This window comes from Scylla paramamosain, chromosome 5, assembly GCF_035594125.1.
Source record: "Scylla paramamosain isolate STU-SP2022 chromosome 5, ASM3559412v1, whole genome shotgun sequence".
In the NCBI taxonomy this organism is placed as follows: domain Eukaryota; kingdom Metazoa; phylum Arthropoda; class Malacostraca; order Decapoda; family Portunidae; genus Scylla; species Scylla paramamosain.
In genome coordinates, this window is record NC_087155.1 from 35,820,056 (window position 1) to 35,845,055 (window position 25,000).

Consider the following 25,000-nt stretch of genomic DNA (forward strand, 5'->3'; position numbering starts at 1 on the left):
TGAAAGCATCATTGGCCGTTTGAGAATGTTGCACGTAGTTTGTAATATGTTTGATATGTAAAACACTATTCTTTTCCATTTTTTTCGCTTGATGTAAAGGAAAAAAATATGTATCGTAAGTTACGTCATATGTATACATTTTTTTTATTACTTTAAGAGAATAGACGTAACCAGTAATGCATAGACACTTTATTTTTTGTTTTTATTTTTATTTTTAATTTCATTTATCTTTTTTTTTTTTTTCCTTTTTTTTTTTTTTGCTGTGAGAAAAAAAGAATGTACCTCGTAAGTTAATATGACATGTATACTCTTTTATTTTTTATATATTTATTTATTTATTTTTATTTATTTTTTTATTTATTTTTTTTGCTGTGAGAGGAATGTACCATGTTTATATGATACATAAACATTTTATTTATTTATTTATTTATTTTATTTTATTTTATTTTGTTTATTTATTTTTTTATTTATTTTTATTTATATTTTATTTTATTTATTTATTTATTTATTTATTTTTTTTTTTTTTGCCAGATGTGAGAAGAAAAAAATGTACCACGTAGTTTACTTGATACTGAAACACAATAATTTTTTTCATTGTTTCTACTTGATATGAGAAAAGATGTATGTATGTAAATTTAACATATAGCTGATATTATATGCAGACACTTTTATTTTTTTTTTCTATTTGTTTATTTATTTATTTATTTTTTATTTATTTTTATTTTTTGCTTCTGAGAAAAAAATTCATGTATTTTTATTTTATTTTATTTTTTTTTTTGTCTGATGTAACAGGAATGTGTACCTTGTAGTCTATTTGATACGTGAATCATCTTTTCTTTTTTTATTTTTCTTATTTTGTTTCCCTTGTGAGAGAAAAGCTAAGTCAAACACAATTTTTCTTAACATCGTGAATCTCAAGGGTCACATAGTATACTTTTTTTATGACAAGACAGGCAAACACTTTTTTTTGTCTTCTTCCTGTGAGAAAGAAAAATCTAAATCACAGACATCGTTCTTTATAACATGAGAATTTCACGAGTCAAGTTGTACTGCAGGAGTCCCCCATTTATTCTGACACAGTTTTCATTTCTTTCTCCTTCCCTCTCGGTTTTCTCTCACCGTGACGGACAGCGTGTAGTATTATTGCAGTTCCCCATCTCACTCTCCCTGTTTTTACTTCTCCTCGCTCTCTCTCTTTCTCTTCCCCTTTGGTTTTCTTTCACGTGATGGAGGGGTAAACTATTATTGTCAGACGGTCGTGTTTGCCTAGCTGGGGGAAAGAGATAGCTAGCTGGGTTTTCTTTACTGCCTCTCTCTCTCTCTCTCTCTCTCTCTCTCTCTCTCTCTCTCTCTCTCTCTCTCTCTCTCTCTCTCTCTCTCTCTCTCTCTCTCTCTCTCTCGCTGGTTACTTATTTACTGAGTGGTTAGTTATTTGATTAGCTCAAATTATAACGATTTTCAATTTTCGTGACCGTGCTTATTATATATATATATATATATATATATATATATATATATATAGAGAGAGAGAGAGAGAGAGAGAGAGAGAGAGAGAGAGAGAGAGAGAGAGAGAGAGAGAGAGAGAGAGAGAGAGAGAGAGAGAGAGAGAGAGTTTAGGTTATATTAAGAGTAACAGCTTGTTTTTTTTTATGTAGTAGTTTAAATTTTATTTCTTTTTGTGTGTATATGCTGTTGTTATTTGTATTTTTTTATTACCGTTTCTGTATGTCTGCGTAATTTCACGGACTAATTTTATTGGTTATTCTGAAAAAAAAAAAAAAAAAAATTGCCTGGCATGGATAGCTACTACTACTACTACTACTACTACTACTACTACTACTACTACTACTACTACTACTACTACTGCTGCTGCTGCTGCTACTACTACTACTGCTACTACTGCTACCTTTCATTCATACATTTTATTTTGTGCTTCCTTTGTTATTATCTCTCCTCGACACACACACACACACACACACACACACACACACACACACACACACACCACACACACACACACCATGCGGACCTCTTCTGTGATCACTATAATTCCTGTCTTTACTCCTTCTCTCTTTTCCTTCCCTTTAACATCCTGCTTTTCATTTTTAATTTTTTTTTTATAACTCATCTTCCTGTTTCTTTCCTTATTTAGTTTCCAATTCTTTGAAATTAAAATGAGGTGAGGACCGTACTCTCAAACGCCTCAGCCTGACTACTTATTAAAAAGCTGTAGCAGAAATGGTTGCAGTTTCCAGGGATGTTTTATGATTCTAGTGATAGTTTAACAATTCTATATAACATTAGCAGGAAAAGACAGCATTGAGAACCCGATTGATCATCTCTGTGGCCTTTGAAGACAGCCTGGTGAGAGAAGAAAGTGTTGAAGAGTAGCATTCCCTTAGTCTTCTTTCTTTTCTTCTCGTTTTCTTCTCGTTTTCTTCCTGCACTTCTAGCTTCTGTTGTTCTTCTCTCATGTTTGTTATTGGTTTTTCTTCTTTCCCCTTTCTGCGTTACGTGCGCTTCTTTCTACCTTACTTCTCTCTTGTTTCCTATTGTTGTTTTCCTCTCGCATTTGTGTTAATAGGCCTTACCAATTCTCATAGTCCTCTTGTGGGTAAAATTACAGCAGTTTATTCATCTTGCAGGCTGCTTACTAGGCCTTACCAATCGTTATAGATCCTTTGTAGATAAAATGGCAGCACTTTATTAATCTTGTAGACTCCTTATTAGAATTTGCCAGTTTGGATAGACCTCAGGTACATAAAACCATACTTACTAGACCTTACCAATTCTTATGGACCAATTGTAGATAAAACCACAACAATTTATTCATCCCTTTGGCCTTTCGTTGTTGGGTGCCTTCTCATTGCAGTTCTCTTGTAGATAAAACCAACAACAATTTAATCACCCCTTTGCCTTTGGAGTGTGCTTCCTCGTTGCGGCGTCAGTGATCTCGTGGCGGGGACAGCTATTCCCGTGGCTGCGTGTGGCGGTGGTGGCCTTATTGGTGCTGTCAAGATGCAGGGCCCTCAAGGATTATTGTTAGAGCGTCTGCTGCTGGTGTCACTTCCATCCTGTGCTTCTCAGACTTGCTGCCACTGCGCACACATATTGCTCTCTCTCTCTCTCTCTCTCTCTCTCTCTCTCTCTCTCTCTCTCTCTCTCTCTCTCTCTCTCTCTCTGACTTACGTACATATATGAAACCCCAGCATCAAATCTCAAGACTATATTCTAATTTCACATAAGTAAATTCTTCTAATACTTCAAAGGTTTAGATATTAAATGTTCTATATTTTTATTTACATAGGATTTTAACATGAAATTCTCTCTCTCTCTCTCTCTCTCTCTCTCTCTCTCTCTCTCTCTCTCTCTCTCTCTCTCTCTCTCTCTCTCATACATACACTAAACCTCTTCAGATCTAATCTTAAATCCTTATTCTATCATCTCTTCACTAACCTCATTTAATACTTCAAGGTTCAAAACAAACACTAACTAAATACTTTCACTTTATTTCACTTCTATCAATATCATAATGTGCAGTCATAAACGAGCAGACAATTTACAAGCACAGCACGCATTAACCACCTCGTTACAGGCACACTACAGCTTGCTTGCTCTCCTTTGCCTCGAGTTAATTAGCGGTGTTACATTGTGCCTGATTTACTCTCTTGTCCGCCTCCTGTTAACTTGCCTGTCTGAAATCTGTCCTAATTGTATCTGTTTCCATCATTCTGTCTCTTTGTCATTACCAGTCTTTCTCCAGTTTTTGTTTTGTGTGTTTTAAAATGTGTGTCTTTATTGTTTACTCTCTCCTTTTTTGTTTTGTTTGCCAGTCGATCTGTCTGTTTGTCTCCATTCCTTTGTTTCTATAATTACTTGTCTTTTTCCTTTTTTTTTTTTTTTTTCTTTGGTCTGTGTCTGTTCTGTCTCCCTATTTGACTGAATTCTGTCTTTTGTATCCTTCTATCTTCCTGTCCTTGCCTCCTTCCCTCTCTCCCTCCTGTTTTTATCCGTCTGTTTGTCTGTTTGTCTGTCTGTCTGTCTGTCTGTCTGTCTGTCTGTCTGTCTGTCTGTCTGTCTGTCTGTCTGTCTGTCTGTCTATCCGCGTCTGCTTTCTGTTTGTTTATCTATGTGTCTTTATCTATCAGTGTTTATCTGTGTGTGTGTGTGTGTGTGTGTGTGTGTGTGTGTGTGTGTGTGTGTGTGTGTGTGTGTGTGTGTGTGTGTAGTTTTGTACGTTTCTTTGTCTGTATCTCTCTCTCTCTCTCTCTCTCTCTCTCTCTCTCTCTCTCTCTCTCTCTCTCTCTCTCTCTCTCTCTCTCTCTCTCTCTCTCTCTCTCTCTCTCTTCCTCTCCTACATATGCCTAAACATGATAGAGGTTATGGAGGAAACAGGATCAATTTATCGGACGTCGACCCTCCCTGCTTCCTGCCTTTCCTGAATAAACAAACTTAGGAATTAATATGTCCCCGGGCCTTTCTTTCCCTCCCCTCTCCCTTTACCTGCCTTCCTTACCTTATCTTTCCATCTCTTTTCCTTCCTTTCTTCCATTTACCTGCCTTCCTTCTTTACGTTTTCTTCTCTTCCTTACCTGGTTTCCTTACATTTGCCCTCTCTTCTCTTTGCTTTCCCTCCTTACCTTTCTTCCTTCCCTCGTTCCCTTCTTCCATCTTGTCTCCCTCCCTTTTATCCCTCCTCCTTCCTTTAAAAATGAATATATGTTTGGTTCTCTCCTCCTCCTCCTCCTCCTCCCTTTTCTTCCTCTTTTCTTCCTTTCTTTAGAAGTTAATTTATCCTCGAGTTTATCCTCGTATCTATCCTCTGTCCTTTTTCTCAGTTTCTCCCTGTACCCTTCGTTCTCCTTAGAAATTAGTACATGTTTCCTTCCTCTTCTCCGTTTTCTTCTTCCTTCCTTTCTTCCTTTTTAAATTGATATGTCTCCCTGTCCTTCCTTTTCCGTTCTTTTCCTTTTTACCTTCTCGTCTTCCTTTAAAAATGAAAATGTGTCCCTTCCTTTCTTATTTTCTTTATTTTCCTTTATTCCTTGCCTTACTGGAAAGCAGGGAAAATATGAAATAACCCTGATTTTTCCTTCCTTTCCTTCCCTCCCTTCTCCCTTCTTTCCATCGCAAGGAAGGAGAATATAAAATAACCTAATGATTCTCTCTCTCTCTCTCTCTCTCTCTCTCTCTCTCTCTCTCTCTCTCTCTCTCTCTCTCTCTCTCTCTGTAATCTCAGTAAATAGCATATACTCGTATAAGAAAACACATCGCTAGAATGGCCTTTTTCCCCTCCCTTCCCCTCCCTCCCTCCTTTCCTCCATCTCCCTCCCTTCTTTCCTCCATCTCCCCTTAAGCAAAACAAGAAACCATAATACCTTTTATCTTCCTCCCTCCCTCCCTCCCTCCCTCCCTCCTGTCTTCTCGTTCTTACCTCCCTCTTCTTCCTTCCCTCTCTCCCTCCTGTTCCCCTCCTCTTCCCTCTCCCCCGGCGCCTCTTAAGCAAATAGAATACGATGAAAACACTGATTATTATTATTTTTTTCTTCTCCTCCTCCTCCTTCCTTCCTTCCTTCCTTCCTTCCTTCCTTCCTTTGTTCTTTCGTTAATAGAGAGAGAGAAAGAGAGAGAGGAAAAATGTTATCCTTTGGTATTTTTTATTCCTGCCAATCTTCATCTTTTATATCTCCCTCTGTCCCTCCCTCTCCCTCTCTCCCTCTTCCTCTCCCTCTCTCAGTGAGGCACATAATAGGATAAAAACTAAATATTGATGATCAGCTTTTTTTTTTCCTCCATCCTTCCTTCCGTTCTTCCGCATATCCTTCCCCCCTCCCTTCCCCTCTCTGCCCCTTTCGCTCCCATTTCCCCCTCCCCTTCCCCCGAAAAAAGGAATAGAATATATACCATTACCTGCCAGTCCCTCGTATCTTCTCTCTTTCCCTTCCCTCCTCTCCCTCTCTTTCCATATCTCCCTCCCTCCCTCCCTCCCTCCATCCCTCCTTTTTTTCTTTCTCTATTTTTCCTTTTAGAATGAGAAAATAATAGCTGCAGATTTCTATCTTACTTTTTTTCTTCCTTTCATCCTTCTCCCCTTCCTTTTAATCTCGTCTATTCCATGCATGTATTTTGTTATTTTTAGGCAGCAAATTACATCATTAGTGTTCCTCATAGTAAGAATTAAAACTGTCTACATTTATTTTTTCTTTTCGTGTATTTTCTTTCTCTGTCTCTCTCCCATCCGCTCGCATGTATATAATACGTTTTATTTAAACATTTGCTCGTGATTAGGCAGAACAAAATACATTATTAGCTGCCGTCATGATGAGAAGTAAAACATTCTCTTCATATTCGCCTCACTTCTCTTCTCTCCACTTTCCCCGCCTTGTCATGCCTTTCTAACCTCTTCCTTACATTGCGCGCTTAATATTACTTTTGTCACTTAACAGTTAGAACCAAATTAACAAACACCTCTTCATCTACATTTTTTTTTTCTAAGTATTTATAGACCAGAATTCCTCTAACAAAAAAAATCCTTCGCTCTATGCCTTTCTATACCTTACATTCCAAGTATATAATGATTTTTACCCTTGCCCAACACAATAGTTAAAACCAAGTTACTAACACTTCATTTTTTTTTAAGTATTTATAGACCAGAAACCCACTAACTTACAAAACAAAAACGAAAAAAAAATCCTTCCCTTTATACCTTTCTGTACCCATACATTCCACATGCATTTTAAATTTCACCTTTGCCAAACACAGAATACTTAAAATCAAATCACCAAACACCTTTTCACTTTATTTCTCTCTCTCTCTCTCCCAGGTTACAGATCTTCCCTGACTCGTCGCGCTCTGGCTGCCTGGAGACGGAGAAGCTACACAAGCGAATCATGCACTTGGATGCCGTCCAGTGTGGGATGTTCACTGTCGACTGTGACACTTGCTACACCGTAACTCAGACAGGTGAGTGTGCTGGACCTGGGAGAAGGATAGAGCAAGACAAGTGGTGGTATGTTAGTAATATCTGGGCAAGTTTAGCATGTTAAATTGTGTTATTCTTGAGGCAGGCGAGGTGGTAGGGCCAGCAGATAGGGTAGGACTAATGGTGGTGTGTCAGTAAGGTTTGTTAAGGTACTGTAGGTTGAGCATAGTAATGTGTTAGTTATTCCTGAGATGGAAGGGCAAATTTAAAAGTAGCATATTAAATCGTGTTATTCTTGAGGCTGGTGAGGTGCTAGGGAAGGTAGGACTGATGGTGGTGCGCCAGTAATGTTTGAGAAGGTACTGTAGGTTGAGTTTAGTAATGTGTTAGTTATTCTTGAGATGGTAGGGCAAATTTAGCTGTAACTTGTTAAATTATGTTATTCTTGAGACAAGTGAGAAGTGCTTGGGCCGAGAGAAGGGAGGGAAAGTCGTCTTATCCCGCTGTTGTATTCTTCAGACCTTAGTCGAACTTCAACGGCACTAACTGGGTATAAGTAAAGAGAAAAATTTGTTGGATTATTAAAGAATTGCTCATGAGAGTGAATCATTGTAATTCTGGAATGAAACTTCATAATTTTTTAAGAAGCGATTGTTAGACTCTGAGCCTTATGTCCATAGCATTGTCATTGTTATATCATTTATTCGATTCCAAGTTGCCTTGACATTTCCTTGAGAAAGTTTGAGTTGGTCTTGATGGTACTTTATTTTTATTTATTTATATATTTATTTTATTTATTTATTTATTTATTTATTCATTTATTTTACTTATTATTATTATTATTATTATTATTATTATCATTTATTTATTTATTTATTTATTTTTCTTCCGGCAAGAGAGATGCTTGTTTATTTCCGTAGGTTTTGTATCTCTGACCGTAAGTTAAAGGGAATTTTGACGCTGACCTTTCTAGCCTGTGCTTTTCTCTGATTTCTTAACCCATTGGTAATATGAGGACTTTTATTTTGTTTATTACTGAGCTTAAACTTCCGCATGGAAAAACACTTTTTGAAAAATATAATTATATAAATTCTAAAATTTATCGAAAGCTTCTGCTGGGGTCATTTATATCTTTAATATGTACCCAATTAGTGATGTGGTGATGGCGGTGTGTCAGTAATACTTATTTTTTATACTGTGTTCTTGTTTTCTTCCCTTTTTTTTTTTTTTTTCTCTCTCTCTCTCTCTTCGTCTTCCCAGTTTCACTGTCGTTTTTTTTTTTTTCTTTTTTTTTATGGGGGCCGTATTTTGTACACGCCTTCTTCCTGATTTTACTGTTTATTGTGTTCTCCTCCTTGTTCAGTGTTTGTTTTTCTCTTTTGTAGGATCCTTCCTTCTTCCTTGCTTCAGCCCCTCTCTCTCTCTCTCTCTCTCTCTCTCTCTCTCTCTCTCTCTCTCTCTCTCTCTCTCTCTCTCTCTCTCTCTCTCTCTCTCTCTCTCTCTCTCTCTCTCTCTCTCTCTCTCTCTCTCTCTCTCTGTGTGTGTGTGTGTGTGTGTGTGTGTGTGTGTGTGCATCGTACCCGATGCGCAAGTGTAAATAGTACATGGATGAATTGAACAGCCGGCGTGAACTCTTGAGCGAGGTTGGGGGATAAATGTAGCCTCCACAGGAGGAGGAATGGAGTGGCAGGGCAGGGAGGGAGTGGTGGGTTTTGGGAGGGCAACAGTGGTGGTGGTGGTGGTGGTTGTAGAAGCAATTAAGAGCGTGAACTCGGCACGCCGCCCTGCTGTATCATGCTTTAAATGGGCCTAGGCAGCAGTAGCCTGGCTCCGGCAGTGCCCCCGAGCGGCCAGCGGGGCTTATTGATTGTCTCCATATCACGACGGATGAGCTACTGTGGCGGGCTGGGGCGCCACGGCCAGGCAGGTTTAAGCCGGCCTGACGCGGCGAGTATTGCCGCAGCCCCGCAGCGGGAGGCAGGCAGCGGCGGGCGGATTGCACCAAAATATTGCCAGGTCCTCCACGCTGAGGCTGAGGACGACTTCCTGAACGATGATTGGCCACGAAAGTAATATACCTCCCGTGCCGATACCAGAGCTAATGCACGGCGGGGGCGCCTTATTGGACCAAGATTGCCCTGCCTCGGGGAGCGGGCGCTTCCTCCGGATTTCGCTATACACCATCGGACAGATTCATCATGTACATATATATATATATATATATATATATATATATATATATATATATATATATATATATATATATATATATATATATATATATATATATATATATATATTATATTATATTATATTATGTTATTATATTATATTATATTATATTATAGCCTTTGCTTCTTGGTCATGAACAATTTCATGGAACAAAAGGCAGTGATCTCGGCGTGCTCCTGCAGTGTTGTGCGGGCAGTGGCGGGGTGGAGTGACAGCCCAGCCACCCCCTGGCCTTAGAGCTGCCCAAGAAAGATTATACAAAGGCCAGCCACGCTCTGTACGAGTATGGTGACTAATGCGTTCACAGGACACAACTTACTGTAAATATTTAGAGATTAGTATTCGGAATGGAAGACTCATGAGCTCATCTTGTTGCTGAACAGCGGAGTCAGTAATCCTTGCAGCTTTTGCACCGGCAGGAAATATCAACATTCCGTCCATCTGTGGACCGTGTTTAGGCCGCCACGACGTGGCGGGACTACGACCAGCGTGGCCCAGGAAGATGTGCTGGCGCCAACAGCAGCTTCTTCCCGACACACTACTTCACAGGGAAAAGAAGAAAGGAAAAAAAAAAAAAAATCCGCAGCCACAGTAAAAGATGAGTTAGCTACATGCCTCAACACTTGTGTGTGGTCTTGCTTTACTTGTAGTGCAACACAGAGAGAGATCAACGGTCTATATCTTGTCAACATTGTCGCTTTTAGAACATTGTTCAATCATGAGAACACACTTCCCTTCATCGCCATGGGTGCCGTGCTGGCTGCTGCCCGTGCCGCGACACTCACGCTGGATAAGAGTTTTGTATGCATAACTCAGTAACGTGGCAGACCTTTTAAACCGTTCTTCATTACCTGGCAAGGGGTTCTCACCACCACCACACCACCACTGCACTCACCGCCTCGAATTACTGCTGCTTGTGGCTTTAGCAGAGCTTTAAATGCCTCGTCCATCACGGAAATAAATACCTGTGTGGCGTTTTTATTTGCAATTACGTCATGAGGAATACCCTGCGCTGTGGACCCTCTAGGCTGACACCCCGGGAGGCGAGTAAATACCGCCCCGCTACACGCCTCGCCGCCCCTCACACGTGTTAGGCTCAGGCTGTCTGGACCCCGCTGACCCTGACGTGCGGGGCGGCTGGCGAAATCCTATGCGAGGGAGGAGGGAGGGAGGCTATTGAGGACTGGAATGGGCTGGAATGGACTGGACTGGACTGGACTGGATTTGACTGAGCTGAATTGGTCTGAGCTGGGCTGGACTGGGCTGGAATGGGCTGGGCTGGAATGGGCTGGGCTGGAGTGGACTGGACTGGACTGGGCTGAATGGACTGGGCTAGACTTGAGTGGGGTGGTCTGGTCTAGTCTGGACAGAGTCGGGCTGGGCTGGGTTAGGGTAGCTTGATGCATCATTCATGGCCTTTCATGCACCGTAGCGGCATTGTTCCCGTTGCTGGCGTGATGCACCGTGGGCTACGCACCTGTGGGGGAGACGGAGAAAAGAAACGGGGCCGCCAGTAAAGGAGGCAGCGGCGGTGTGTCGCGTGGAACAAAGCGCTTCATTGGGCTCTTTGTTCATATTTAATTACCAATTACTGCTGTACCGATCTTTCTGCCGCGGACCACACGTAATGCATCCAATATTCATACAGAGGGAGAGAGAGAGAGAGAGAGAGAGAGAGAGAGAGAGAGAGAGAGAGAGAGAGAGAGAGAGAGAGAGAGAGAGAGAGAGAGAGAGAGAGAGAGGCGGAGGGGAGAAGGGGTGTAAATCAGTTTGGTCGCAGCTGGTTGTGGGGGATATTAGGATACTATATTTCGAGTTACCCAGTGACCTTGTTTGCGTGAGAGAGAGAGAGAGAGAGAGAGAGAGAGAGAGAGAGAGAGAGAGAGAGTGTACGCGGATGAGTGGTTATGGTGATTGGCACTCCCCCGTGGCCCTCCCTCTCCTCACTGATAGCCCTCACTGTGTCACCCCGCCACACACCCTCATGGAAATGCAGAGTTAGCGCCCCCTGTTCCTTCCTCGCCCCTCCGCCCATCCATCCTTCCCTCCCTCTGTTCCTTCCTTCCTCCCATCCTTCCCTTCCTGCTTCCCTCCGTTCCTTCCCTCCTCGACCTTCCGTCCATCCATCCATCTTTCCCTCCATACCTCCATCTGTTCTCTCCTTCTCTCTCCTTCTCTGCCTCCCTCTCTCTTGCTTTCTTCCTTTCTTCCAACCTTCTCTCCATCCTTCATTCACTTTCTTTTTGTTATTATTCTATTTTTTTCTTCTTTTTCCTTTCTTCCATAATTCTATGTGTTTCTTCGTTTTCTTTCTTCCTTCCTTCCTTCCTTCCATTCCTCCTTCCTCTTCTTATTCCTTCCTTGTGTCACAGGATATCCGTATTTCAATTAATTCCCTTATTCTCTCTCTCTCTCTCTCTCTCTCTCTCTCTCTCTCTCTCTCTCTCTCTCTCTCTCTCTCTCTCTCTCTCTCTCTCTCTCTGTCCTTTAGAAATCTGTCTTTTTTTCCCTAAACTTATTCCCATTTCGTCTTTCCTCCTTCCCTTCTTTCTTTATCTTCTTTCTTTTCCTTCTTATCTGAATGACACTCTTTTCCGTTACCTTTTATGACCTCCTGTCCCTTATCAGATGGCTGTGTTTTCGTTGATGCTCACCTGCTAAATGGAATCTTGGCTTAGAGTGAGTCACGGATTAAGTGTCTTTAGATTATGTGGTCTTGGCTTTGTGTGCCTTGACTGAGTTGATAGGCTGGGTGACTGACTGACTGATGGAGTGATTGACTTAATGATAAACTGATTGATCGACTGATTGGGTGGCTTAATGATTAACTGACTGACTGATTGATTGATTGATTGGGTGACTTAATGGCTGGCTGTGTAGTTAGTTAGCTTGTTTACTGACTGACTGACTGAATGATTGGTTTCATGTTTGACTGAGTAAAGGAATGCCTGCATGATGGATTGACAGAATGAATTAATGGATGACTGACTGAATGAATGAATACTAAGTAACAAAGTAAAAAGACTGACTGACTGAATGACTGACTGACTTCTTGACTTATTGACCTCTTGACTAACTGACGCCTTCCCTCCCTCATTAACAGGCTTTGCTCTCCCCATGCCTCTCCCCCTGCCTGTTATGCGTGCTTCCCTTGTCTTATCAGTTTGGTGTGATTTTTTCCTCACCTCCACGTAGGCTGCGTGTGGTTGGGCTTACGTGTCCACCTGGCCTTGTGGGGCTTCACTATTAGGCCTGTGTAGGGGTGGAGGGGGCCCTTTGACTTCCTTCCCTTCTCTTTATTTATTTTTTCTTCTTCTTCTCCCCTTTAGTCTTTTTTTTTCTCCTTTTTCTGTTATTGTCTCATTATTCCTTATTACTCCTCCCTTCTATGTGTCTTCCTTTCTTTTTTCTTGTCTGCTACTTTCTTTTCATTCTTTCTTATCACTTTCTTCTCTCCTATTTCTTTCTTTCTTTTTTTCTTCTCTTTTTTGTGTTCCTTTTCTTGATTTTTTTTTCCATCGATACATCTTTCCTTCCTTCCTTCCTTCCTTCCTTCCTTCGTTCATTTATTCATTCATTCTATCATTTCTACGGTCCTACATTTCCTTTCATCAGACTCTTCCTGTATCTCTCTCTCTCTCTCTCTCTCTCTCTCTCTCTCTCTCTCTCTCTCTCTCTCTCTCTCTCTCTCTCTCTCTCTCTCTCTCTCTCTCTCTCTCTTGTAATCTTTTGTTCATCCTTCCTCTTCCTTTTCTTTTTCTTTGCATACCTTTCTGACCTTCCTTCCTTCCTTCTTCCCTTCGTTCTTACCTTCCTTCCTTCCTTCCTTCCTTCTTTCATCTACTCTATCCTTCCCCTATTTTTTGCTTCTCTGGTCCTTACTATTTCTCTCCTCTTCCTCCTCCTCCTCCTTTTTCTTCCCTTCTTCACCTCTTCTTTCCCCTCGAGCACCTTCACTCGAAAGTTCGCAGGGTCCACTCTCTCCCCACTCTCCCTTCTCCCCTCACTCTGCCCTCTTCCCACCTCTCCTAAAACCTCCCCCGTCATCACTATCTGGCTTGGAATGGAGTTCAGGAATTTCCATAGACTTACCTGCCTTTCCCTTGGACGTAGAGAGAGAGAGAGAGAGAGAGAGAGAGAGAGAGAGAGAGAGAGAGAGAGAGTGAGTTTGAGTAGTTAACTGTATTTATCTTTGATTTAAACTTGGGTAGAGAGAGAGAGAGAGAGAGAGAGAGAGAGAGAGAGAGAGAGAGAGAGAGAGAGAGAGAGAGAGAGAGAGAGAGAGAGAGAGAGAGAGAGAGAGAGGTGGGGGTCAGGGAGGGCAACGAAAATTATTGTAACTGTTAGGAGGAGATGGGGAGGGGAATGGTGGTGGTGGTGGTGGTGGTGGTGGTGGTGGTGGTGGAAGAGGAGAGGAGGAGGAGGAGGAGGAGGAGACAGGGAGACAAAACATAGCCCATTAGGGTGAGGAAAACTGGAGGGAAAAGGGAGATGGGGAGATGGAGAAAAAGAAGAAAAAAAGAGGAAACGAGGAGATAAGAGATAGAAGGGAAGGATAGAGAAGAGAGATAAAGAAACAGAGGATAAAAATGGACAAGCGGAGGGGAGAAAACGAGAGAGAAAGGGAGAGAGAGAGAAAAAAAAAGGAAGAAAAGTTACTGATGAAAGGAGAGAGAAATTGTATTTGAGAGAGAGAGAGAGAGAGAGAGAGAGAGAGAGAGAGAGAGAGAGAGAGAGAGAGAGAGGGGGGGAGAATGGGATGGAGGGAATGTGGAGAAATGGTAGTGGACGGAGGGAGAGAAAGAGTGTGGGGAAAGTAATGATTGAGGAAAGAGAGAGAGAGAGAGAGAGAGAGAGAGAGAGAGAGAGAGAGAGAGAGAGAGAGAGAGAGAGAGAGAGAGAGGTCATTGCAGGTCTTGCCGGAATCAATAGATTGTAGAGTGCCATCCGCGGGGCCACTCGTCCACCACCACCACCACCACTACCCATTCAAAAGTGTCCCCTCCTCCTCTCCTCCCCTCGCAGCCACCTCCCCTTACTCATTGTCCCCTCAGCGCTCACCTCCACCCGCTGAATACTCATGACCTCACGTGCGCATCTCCCCTCACTCTCACCTCCCCAGCACAAGCCTCTCAGACCCTCCCCCCACATCTCTCTCTCTCTCTCTCTCTCTCTCTCTCTCTCTCTCTCTCTCTCTCTCTCTCTCTCTCTCTCTTAGTCCCTTCAGCAGCAGAATCACCATCTCTCTCAAGTCACTCTCATGCCCTACACTTTCATTATTATTATTATTATTATTATTATTATTATTATTATTATTATTATTATTATTATTATTATTATTATTATCAGTACAATAATTTCTGTCAGTTCCATTTTATATACCCTAACATTTCTTCATCTTTATCATCATGCTTATCATCATTATTGGTCTGATTTCACAGCAGACTGAATGGAGACATAAGCTACACTCGTCTCTGTCCACTTCCGGCCATCGCAGCAAAATGTATCTCACTTTGTCTACGTCCTTTAACCCTTCCACTTCTGTTTGGTATATCTTTCCTTAATCCTTCTTCACTGTTACGAGACATTTCCTCTATTTCTACAGCCATCTCCATACATTACACTCGCTAGAAAATGTTTTTTTTTTTTTTATCTTTTTCTTTCTTGTAGATGCTTAAAAGGTTTCATTCATTGTTTTTAGTGTTGTGAGGTGTTGTATATCGCAGTGAAAGAATTAAGTCGCCATTACGTTGCTCTGATTCGCTGTCTGTTATCTATACTGCTCAACTACACATGATTTGAAGTCGAGTAACGTGCCAAATTCACTTCTAATGCGTTTAGTGTGTTCCTTAAATCGTAAGTCATCTTCATCTACTGATACTCTCCTACCAGAACTTCATAACTGACGGAGGCCCAGCAGATCAAAGGACTAGATTGAGGCAAAACACTAAAATCATGGATAGTAAATATAGCAGGTTATTTGACATGACTCTGGACCTCAGCTGCACCAATGGCAATCCTGGCGACCGCAGGAAGCTTGGCCTCCACATTCCCTCCCCAGCAGCAGTCTCTCGCACCCCACCACCCATTCCAGTAACTCACTCCTAGATCCTTGTGTCCCCTGTCTATTGTACCATACGCTTAACCCTTACTGCCATGCTCTTAACCCTCCCACTCCCCTCAGACATCACCCTGACCTCACACCCATTGTCAGGTCACACCCGACATCCAACCCATTGTTCGAATTATCCATCTTTAAAACACACCCAAAAAAAAAAAAAAACAACACTCAAAACACACCTCATATGTTTTTATCTAACTTTATCAAGCTTTTATCATTTCGTTTTCTCTGTCTCTGTCTGCTAAAATACCCTCCACTCACACCCATTATCCAAATCATCCATCTTCAAAGCACCAAAAAGCATCTGAAACACCAAATATTAGTTTTCTTTTTATATAACTTTATCAAGATTGAGCCCATTTAGTTTTTCTCTGCCTCTTTCTCTCCCTACTCCACACTCTCCACTCAGACCCACACACCCTCCACTCCGCAGTCCCAATTAGGTTACGTAGCCCCCTAACCCACATCTGCAGCGTCCCCCTCCACTTCTCTGCACCACATCCATATAGCCCCCCTATCTCCCCCACCCCCCACAAGCATCCACAGTAGCCCCGCCCCCACGTCTACTGTCGCAGGCCCTCTGCAAGACGCCCTTCTCGTATCGCGTCTCTTTATGAGGTTAGGATTTAAGATGTCTTCCTTAAGCAGCCCCTGTCTCCTCTTCTCGTTCTCCTTCTGCTCCTGCTTCTGCTTCTCCTCTTCGTCGTGTTTCCTGCTGGCTCTCCTTCTGTTTCTCCTCCTGCTCCTCCTCTTGCTCTTTCTCTCTTCCTCGTGTTTCCTGTTGTCTCTCCTCCTCCTCCTCCTCCTCCTCCTCCTCCTCCTACTCCTCCTCCTCCTCCTCCTCCTCCTCCTCCTCCCTCTTCTGCTGCTGCTTATCCTCCTGTCTCTGTCTCTTTCTTCTTACTCTGTTCTCCTCATTCCATTCTCTTTTATCTTTTAAGGGTGTTTTCTTTATCGTTTTTGCTTTTTTTTTTTGTATACTTTGTTTCTCACTTGTTCCCTTCTTTTTTTTTCTTTTTGTCTTGCCAGCTTTCTTTTTTTATCCCATTTCTCTCTTTCTTTATTCTTTCATCCTTTCTCGCTTCAGTTCCTGTTCTCTCCTCTCTTGCTTCACCTACTGTTTTTCTTCCTCTTTCTCTTTCTCTTTCTCTTGTTCCTATCATCTGTAGATTTCCTTCCTTCCCTTTCTTCGTTTTTTCACCTTTTCCCTTCTCGTTCCCTTCCCTTCTTTCCCATTTCTTCGATTTTGTCTCCTTTCATTCCTTTCTTCATTCTCTCCTTCCTTTCCTCTTCCATTCTTCTTCCATCTTTCCTTTTCTTTTCTTCCTCTCTCCTCTTTCTCCCTTGCTTCTTTTCCTCCTATTGCTTCTTCAGTCTCTTCTCCCCATTCTCTTCTTAATCTCCTCCTCCTCCTCCTCCTCCTCCTCCTCCTCCTCCTCCTCCTCCTCCTCCTTGGGTCTTGGTTTCCGACAGAGGCCTAACTCAACACCACCAACAACAGTTCCTCGCCAAGTTCTCTCTCTCTCTCTCTCTCTCTCTCTCTCTCTCTCTCTCTCTCTCTCTCTCTCTCTCTCTCTCTCTCTCTCTCTCTCTCTCTCTCTCTGACAATTAAAACTAACGAAGGGGATTTACGGGAAAAGCACTAAAGTATTGTAGCCTCATGGTAGTTGATGTTTAAATCCAAGTTTGGTTATTAATAGCAGATATGATGATGGTGGTGGTGGTGGTGGTGGTGGTGGTGGTGGTGGTGGTGGTGGTGGTGGTGAAAGGAGTATTGTACAAGGGTGATTATTCTTTGTGTGTGTGTGTGTGTGTGTGTGTGTGTGTGTGTGTGTGTGTGTGTGAATTAGGCTCTCCTCCTCCTCCTCCTCCTCCTCCTCCTCCTCCTCCTCCTCCTCCTCCTCCTCCTCCTCCTCCTCCCTCTAAAAATAAAAGCACATTGGCTGATCGAGAACACCTATACAGTGAAAACAACTTAGGAAGGGAAAGCCGTGACGGAAAATCTAGGAATGAGTGAGAGAGAAAAAAAGTCTAGGATCCGCATTAATATCCGGGTGCGCCTCGAAATCTAATCAATTGTTTCTTGGCGAGCGTCCAACCTTTCCACAAAACTTCATTAAATTACATTCATAACTTTTGAAATATTTTCCGAACAGGCAATCGTACTTAGACACACACACACACACACACACACACACACACACACACACACACACACACACACACACACACACACGTGAATATCTATCTGTGCGTCTGAGGAACTTCTCTCTCTCGAGTTTGTTGATGAGACAGAGATGGGAAAGTAGGTCAGTGAATAAATGAATAAGTAAGCTAAGTTCTTGATGCCGTCGACCTCTCTGAAGTTATGCCATGTTGAGATCACAGAGACATGGTTTATATTCTTGAAACTTTAAGTGCTGCCCTCAGATATGCAACTTTTCTCTTGTTATCCGTGAAAATTTTACGTGACAGCAATTATGTTGTTATACATTGCCTTGTCTTAGATTGTATGAATAGAAAAACATGCACCATACAAAAAACATACATTGTATCATGACGATGATGATGGTGATGATGATGGTGTTGGTGATGATTATGATGATGCCCTTGTTATATAATTTGAATGCTTAAATTTCTATTTGCTTTTTGCTTTAACAGTTTCATGTGTCAACTAAAACATATATTTATAACTGCAATGCAAACGAAAACAAAATGCTATATATCTTATGTAACTCTTTTTGGTGTATAAACAATTTATTATTATTATTATTATTATTATTATTATTATTATTATTATTATTATTATTATTATTATTATACACAGGGACTACCACGTTTACTAACCCCTCGTAGGATCCCTTATGGTCTTATATAATACATAACTCACACAGCCAGGGGTGCAGCAAGTGTAGCATTGCCAGCAGCGCCATTGGGAGCGGGATAAAACTCGCAGCAGCGGCGGGTGTTGCAAGTGTCGAGCCATAAACTGCCGCAATGTTCCCCGCCATGAGCACCACGACACTCGAGGCTCTTGCTTCAGCCAGCCTGCCCTCAGTGTTGTGGCTCTGAAGGAAAAGTGTGGAGTTTTAACTTTGAGAGAAAATTACATAAGAAGAGATACCAAGAGGGGGTTATTTAGATTATATAGAGGAAAAAGAGAGAAAAGGAACGAAGGAAAGAAAAAGCGAGGAAAAAAAGAAAAAAAGGGAATTTCATACGAAGTTTATATAACAGGAGAGAATTACATTGAAATATTATATACATAAAGACTGAATAGAAACATTATATCAGATTACATAAGAAGATTATATACCTGAAGATAATTGCATACAAAATTTATATGCCAGAAGATTATGTAGAATTAGGTAAGAAAATATATTAGGAAAGGTTTACTCTCTCTCTCTCTCTCTCTCTCTCTCTCTCTCTCTCTCTCTCTCTCTCTCTCTCTCTCTCTCTCTCTCTCTCTCTCTCTCTCTCTCTCTCTCTCTCCCTGTGTGTGTGTGTGTGTGTGTGTGTGTGTGTGTGTGTGTGTGTGTGTGTGTGTGTGTGTGTTTACGGCGTATTTTTATTGTTCCCTTAATTAATGTTGATTGTTATATCCTTCCATTACTGATGGAGAAAGGAGGGAAGGGAAGTAAAAAGACAAAGAAGAGGGAGAGAGAGAGAGAAAGAGAGAGAGAGAGAGAGGGAAGAAAAAGTAGAAGCAGGAAGCAGAGGGAACAAAGAAAAAGAGAGGCTGAGAAGGGAGACGGTCAAGGAATTAGGAGAGGAAGAGGACACGAAGTAAAATATGAAGGAAAGGAAGAAAAGAGAAGAGTAGAAAGAGAAGATCAAAGAGAAACTGACACAGACTGACAGACAGACAAATAGAAGGCAGAGGAAAGTGTATAATAAAGAAGGAAAATTATTAAACAAAAAAAAAAACAATAAATAAATAAAGAAAACAAGAAGGAAGGAATTAAGAGAGAGATAGATGACAAGGAGGGTATAAACTAGGAAAGAAAGAGTGGAAGGAGAGAGGGAAACAAGGAAAGAATGGAGGAAGGGAAGGAAGTAAGAATGTGAGGAAGGTGGGGATGAAAGTAAGGAGGGGAGGGAGGGAAGTAGGGAGGGGAAGCTAGGACTGGAGGGAGGGACTGGAGGGGGTGACAGTGTTTCGTAAGAGGACAAAGGAAATACAAATAAAAAGATACAACCTTCCAAGAGGGAGATTATGTGCTGCAAAAGTGCAAACTGTTAGGAGAGAGAGAGAGAGAGAGAGAGAGAGAGAGAGAGAGAGAGAGAGAGAGAGAGAGAGAGAGAGAGAGAGAGAGAGAGACTATTACTGCTTTTGCTAACATATCAAGTATTTTTTTTCATTACATTCTCTCTCTCTCTCTCTCTCTCTCTCTCTCTCTCTCTCTCTCTCTCTCTCTCTCTCTCTCTCTCTCTCTCTCTCTCTCTCTCTCTCTCTCTCTCTCTCTCTCTCTGTATGTATGTATGTATGTACGCACTACTACTACTACTACTACTACTACTACTACTACTACTACTACTACTACTACTACTACTACTACTACTACTACTACTAACTACCACCACCACCACCACCACCACCATCTTTCACAGCACAGTACAATAACCTGATGTAATAAAAGTGACAAACAGAGACCTGCCCTTGTCATGCTTCTTCCTATTGTACTTGGTTCTTTCTTAATCATGTTAATGGCACCCTTTATGTGTGTGTGTGTGGGTGTGGGGGGAGAGAGAGAGAGAGAGAGAGAGAGAGAGAGAGAGAGAGAGAGAGAGAGAGAGAGAGAACCTCCACCACCCTCACCACCTTCGTCGCCTCCCACAGGAAACAACAGGAAACTCCACATCGTGCACAACAGTGAGACGCCCACTACCACCTATGCAATTCTGGACACAGGCACGAAGCAGGTGAGGAGAGGAGAGAAGAAAGAGAAAGGTGAGACGAAGTGAGAGGAGGGAAAAGTGAGGAAAGGGGAAGGAAGAGAGAGAGGTAAGAGGAAAGGGGAAGGAAGAGAAGTAGAGAGGGGGAAAAGTTTTGAGAGAGAGAGAGAGAGAGAGAGAGAGAGAGAGAGAGAGAGAGAGAGAGAGGTGGGGGGGAATGAGAAATGACCAGTAGGTTTGAGATGTTAATGGAAGAAAGGGAGTGAAAGGTGTACTCTCTCTCTCTCTCTCTCTCTCTCTCTCTCTCTCTCTCTCTCTCTCTCTCTCTCTCTCTCTCTCTCTCTCTCTCTCTCTCTCTCTCTCTCTCTCTCTCTACCTTTTGTCTCCTATATTTTCTTTTCTCATTATCACAGGCATCCTTGCAATTACCAACAAGTCTGCTACGGCTTGTTCTTCCTTTGTATTCCTTTACATTGAGGTTATTGTCTCTGGTAGTGGTGGTGGTATTGTTTCTTCTTTCTCTTTTCTTGCTGTTGTTGTTGTTGTTGTTGCTGTTTGTTGTTGTTGCTTCTTCTTCTTCTTCTTCTTCTTCTTCTTCTTCTTCTTCTTCTTCTTCTTCTTCTTCTGACCCTCTTCCTCCGTGATGGGCAGTACAGGCAGGCTGCGTTGTACAGTTTTATTGTCTGTGCAGAGGGAAAAATTTTGATGAAAGAACGTTGAATATTGAAAACCCTTGTGACCGTGAAATTGGGTGGCCAGCGGAGTGTGGTGACTGAACCTCCTCCTCCTCCTCCTCCTCCTCCTCCTCCTCTTTCCGTCCGTCCTTCTGCCCCTAGCACCATTCCTTCCGGTTCTACGTTTTCTTTGCATTCCTTCTCAGTTTCATTTCTCTGACCAATTTTCCGCTCTCTCTCTCTCTCTCTCTCTCTCTCTCTCTCTCTCTCTCTCTCTCTCTCTCTCTCTCTCTCTCTCTCTCTCTCTCTCTCTCTCTCTCTCTCTCTATTTAAGTAACCATTCCAAGTAACACCTTTCTTCCCATCACAAGTACAGCAACACTTCCCACCTTTCCCCCTCTCACCTAATGTTCCCTTCTCTCTCTCTCTCTCTTCTCCCGCACCTTTAGATAACGCTGTCAGCAGACTACCTCTTTGACCTGCTGCTGCCGCGCCTTGACTTCATGTACCAGTCGAAGAAGAACCTCAAGATCGAGTCCAAGGGTGCCAAGTACGAGATCGGGGACTTCGTGGTCAAGATTGGCACAGTGACGATGAGCGGCCACTACAAGGCTATACTGGTGGAGGTGTGTGTGTGTGTGTGTGTGTGTGTGTGTGTGTGTGTGTGTGTGTGTGTGTGTGTGTGTGGGTAAGGAAGGTGAATTATCTGTTTAGTTTTAGGTAAAGGATTACTATTATTATTATTATTATTATTATTATTATTACTATTTTGTTCATGTAAAAGAATTAGGCATTATAGCTTAGAGCAATAAAACTAGTGGAAAAAAGGCCTGGGCAATAAAACTGGTGGAAAAGAAGGTCTGGGCAACAAAACTGGTGGAAAAAAAGGTCTGGGCAACAAAACTGGTGGAAAAAAAGGTCTGGGCAACAAAATTGGTGGAAAAAAAGGTCTGGGCAATAAAACTGGTGGGAAAAAGGCCTGGGCAACAAAACTGGTGGAAAAAAAGGTCAGGGCAACGAAACTGGTGGAAAAAAAGGTCTGGGCAACAAAACTGGTGGAAAAAAAGCCTTAATAGCAAATCTGGAAAAAAACAGCAACAAAACGCGGAAAAATGGCCTGGACAACAATATCGGAGAGAAAAAATTGTCTGTGCAATACAACTGTGGGAAAAAAGGCCTGAATAGCAAAACTGTGGGGAAAAAACGCTTGGGCAACAAAAGTAGTGGAAAAAAGATCTGGGCAACAAGACTGGAGGAAAAAAGTTCTCCACGTGTGCCAGTTACCCTAAAGAAATCAGACCAAGAACCCCCGAACTCGTCAGAAGCTGGTGGTTTGTGTAGGTCAACTGGTCTTCTGCAGTCTTGTACGTATTGTTTGGAGGACAGGGGGAGGGAGGGAGGGGGATGGGAGAATGAGGAGAGATGGGGGTATAGGTACGAGTCTGCATGTGAATGTGTGTTAGGGGAAGGTACAGGTACGTAGAACAAGTGTGTATGGATGTGATGGGGGGGGGATTGTCTGTGTACGAGTGTTTGGGGTTGAGGGATGAAGAAAAAAGGGAGAAGGGAACGAAATAGGTGTGTGTGTGTGTGTCTGTTTATCTGTCTGCCTATGCATGTCTGTCTGTGTCTCTCCGTAAGTCAGTTTGCTTCATGTGTGCCTCGTGTCGCCTCAGGTGGAGTACCTGCCCTGCCACACGCCCGCCCTGTGCTGGTCACTCATGAGGGAGTTCATGCAGAGTTTCATGGGCTCCTGTGTCAAGCCAACCCTTCCCTCTTACCTGCAGGTCAGTCCATCCCCACCCCCACTCTCTCTCTCTCTCTCTCTCTCTCTCTCTCTCTCTCTCTCTCTCTCTCTCTCTCTCTCTCTCTCTCTCTCTCTCTCTCTCTCTCTCTCTCTCTCTCTCTCTCTCTCTCTCTCTCTCTCTCTCTCTCTGCATTCCGTATCATCGTTTGAGATTTTGTATTTCTCGACTAACATGAAAACGTATCGGGAAAAGTTTTCATCCATATTCTCTCTCTCTCTCTCTCTCTCTCTCTCTCTCTCTCTCTCTCTCTCTCTCTCTCTCTCTCTCTCTCTCTCTCTCTCTCTCTCTCTCTCTCTCTCTCTCTCTCAGCCATCCATTCCAGGACATTTTTACCCCTTCCATTCTTCATCGCATTTTAAGAGATATTGCGTTTCTTCATGCGGAGTCTAGACGGGGCGGCTCTTCAGTAAAATGTTTTAATGTAATTCAGTGTATTGTCCTGCAGTCTGCTTCTGTACTCTACCTAAATAGCCAGGACGCATATTATTTTGCCCCCAGTTACTCTGTATTATTTTCTGTTTTATTGTATTACGACCTATGCTTGCTGGTCGAAACATTAGTTCTGGGTATTTGTTTGGTTTCCTTCTTCCTGCCCCCTTTTTTTTTTTTTTTTACCTTCCATCTTTTCCATGTCTTTTTTTTTACTTGTTTTCCCTAACTTTTTTTTTTTTATCTTCCTTTTCCCTGTCACTTTTTTTTACCTTTTCTTTCCTGCTTTTTTTTTACTTTTCCTGCTTTTTTTTTAATCTTCCATATCTTTCCTGCCTTTTTTTTTATCTTCCTTTTCCTGCCTTTTTTTTTTACATTCGTTCTTTTTCTTGTCTTTTTTTTTCTTTACATTCCTTTTTTCCTGCCCTTTTTCACCATCTTTTTTCCTGCTGTCTTTAACCATCTTTTTCCTGCCTTTTTTTCACTTTCTTTTTTCCTTTTGTCTAAATCCCTGAAAGTTGTGAGTTCGATCATGCCTCACATCTGTTTATTAGTAGAAGTAGCGTCATTTTTCCTAACTCCAACTGGCGCTATATGAATTCGATGACTCAAAATCTCTTATCCTTTTAGTTTTAAAGATCTTTCTTGTTACAGCCTGGTAGTGATTAAGAATCCTGCTTTGTTCTTCCTTTGTGTTCTTTGTCCGCCAGTTCAAGCATCCCTCCATCCTTCCCTGACCTACAGACTCCATTCAGTCTTGCCCCATCACCTCTCGCCCTGTCTCGCCTGCCTCACCTGCATGCACACAACCTGACACGTATTACACTCTTCTCTTGTAGACCCTCGCAGATATTGTCACACACACACACACACACACACACACACACACACACACACACACACACACACACACACACACACACACCATGTCGCTTCTAGTTGTTTTTATTACTTCTCGTTCGTATCTCTTTCTCCTCTCAGCGACCTTCCCATATAGATTCTCGACTCGACACGGTATTGATGACTCACTGTAACGCTCCACCCGGAATGCTGTTATTTTTATGCCACAGTGAAGGTGAAGTCGAACTATCAACATTTGTATTGTTAGATTTTCAGAAATACTCTTCATCATGTACGTGTATTTGTAGAAAACATTGAAAGAAGTTATGAATGTTAATAGTAGCCACTCAGTAACAAATTCTACATATGTTAGTTGTGCAAATTGAAAGAAGCTAAGTATATTTGCAGTACACGGTGAAAGAAGCTACGTATATAAGTAGTACAAAGTGAAAGAAGTTGTACCGTGTTGCTTTGCCGGAAGAAAATAAGTATGTGATATTGATTAATTGCTAATATATTTTCTGCTACAAGAACTACCTACTGTTTCCAGGTAAAGGAATTTGAATTACAAACCACTCCGACATTTTCCTTTTGCTCTACAACCATCTCTCAGTATTATATAAGCTAGACACGGGAGAGTTCCTTTAATTTCTTTTCTTTCCTGTAGATGTTTGTTAAAGATCTTGTATTGTGTCTTTAGTGATGTGGATTGTTGGATATCGCAATGAAGACTTAATTACTTCATTATTTAAGAACGGTTGGCGGTTATTGATATTACGAATACTAATAACGAAGTATATATCAGCTGTCTCTGGTGATCAGGAAGACGAGAGCGAGCCAGATGAGAGTGAGGATTCAATTAGGAAAACTGATTCGAGGAAGTGAAGGAGAAAAGATGGATCCAGGCAAATGAGAAATGATAGGGAGGAAGAGGAGTGATGTGGGGCATGACTAATGCAGGAGGAAATGAGAGAGAGAGAGAGAGAGAGAGAGAGAGAGAGAGAGAGAGAGAGAGAGAGAGAGAGAGAGAGAGAGAGAGAGAGAGAGGGGGGGCAGATGAAAAGTACATACACTAAAT

At 42.1% G+C, this 25,000-nt stretch overlaps 1 protein-coding gene and 1 long non-coding RNA gene across 2 annotated transcripts in view; one reads left to right on the forward strand and one right to left on the reverse strand.

The window, feature by feature from the left end:
• Nucleotides 1-25,000, forward strand: part of LOC135100894 (mediator of RNA polymerase II transcription subunit 20-like) — a 40,716-nt gene that overhangs the window by 8,864 nt on the left and 6,852 nt on the right. Inside the window, exons 2-5 of the mRNA XM_064004451.1 lie at nucleotides 6,824-6,963; nucleotides 20,116-20,198; nucleotides 21,295-21,471; nucleotides 22,522-22,632. Coding sequence (XP_063860521.1) covers nucleotides 6,824-6,963; nucleotides 20,116-20,198; nucleotides 21,295-21,471; nucleotides 22,522-22,632 — 511 coding nt within the window. The remainder of the gene's footprint in view (nucleotides 1-6,823; nucleotides 6,964-20,115; nucleotides 20,199-21,294; nucleotides 21,472-22,521; nucleotides 22,633-25,000) is intronic.
• The window catches only part of LOC135100895 (uncharacterized), a 36,126-nt gene continuing 17,912 nt past the window's right edge, over nucleotides 6,787-25,000 (reverse strand). The window contains exons 2-4 of the long non-coding RNA XR_010268954.1: nucleotides 20,601-20,854; nucleotides 18,166-18,343; nucleotides 6,787-6,978 (exon numbers count right to left, since the gene is read on the reverse strand). This is a non-coding gene — a long non-coding RNA (uncharacterized LOC135100895). The remainder of the gene's footprint in view (nucleotides 6,979-18,165; nucleotides 18,344-20,600; nucleotides 20,855-25,000) is intronic.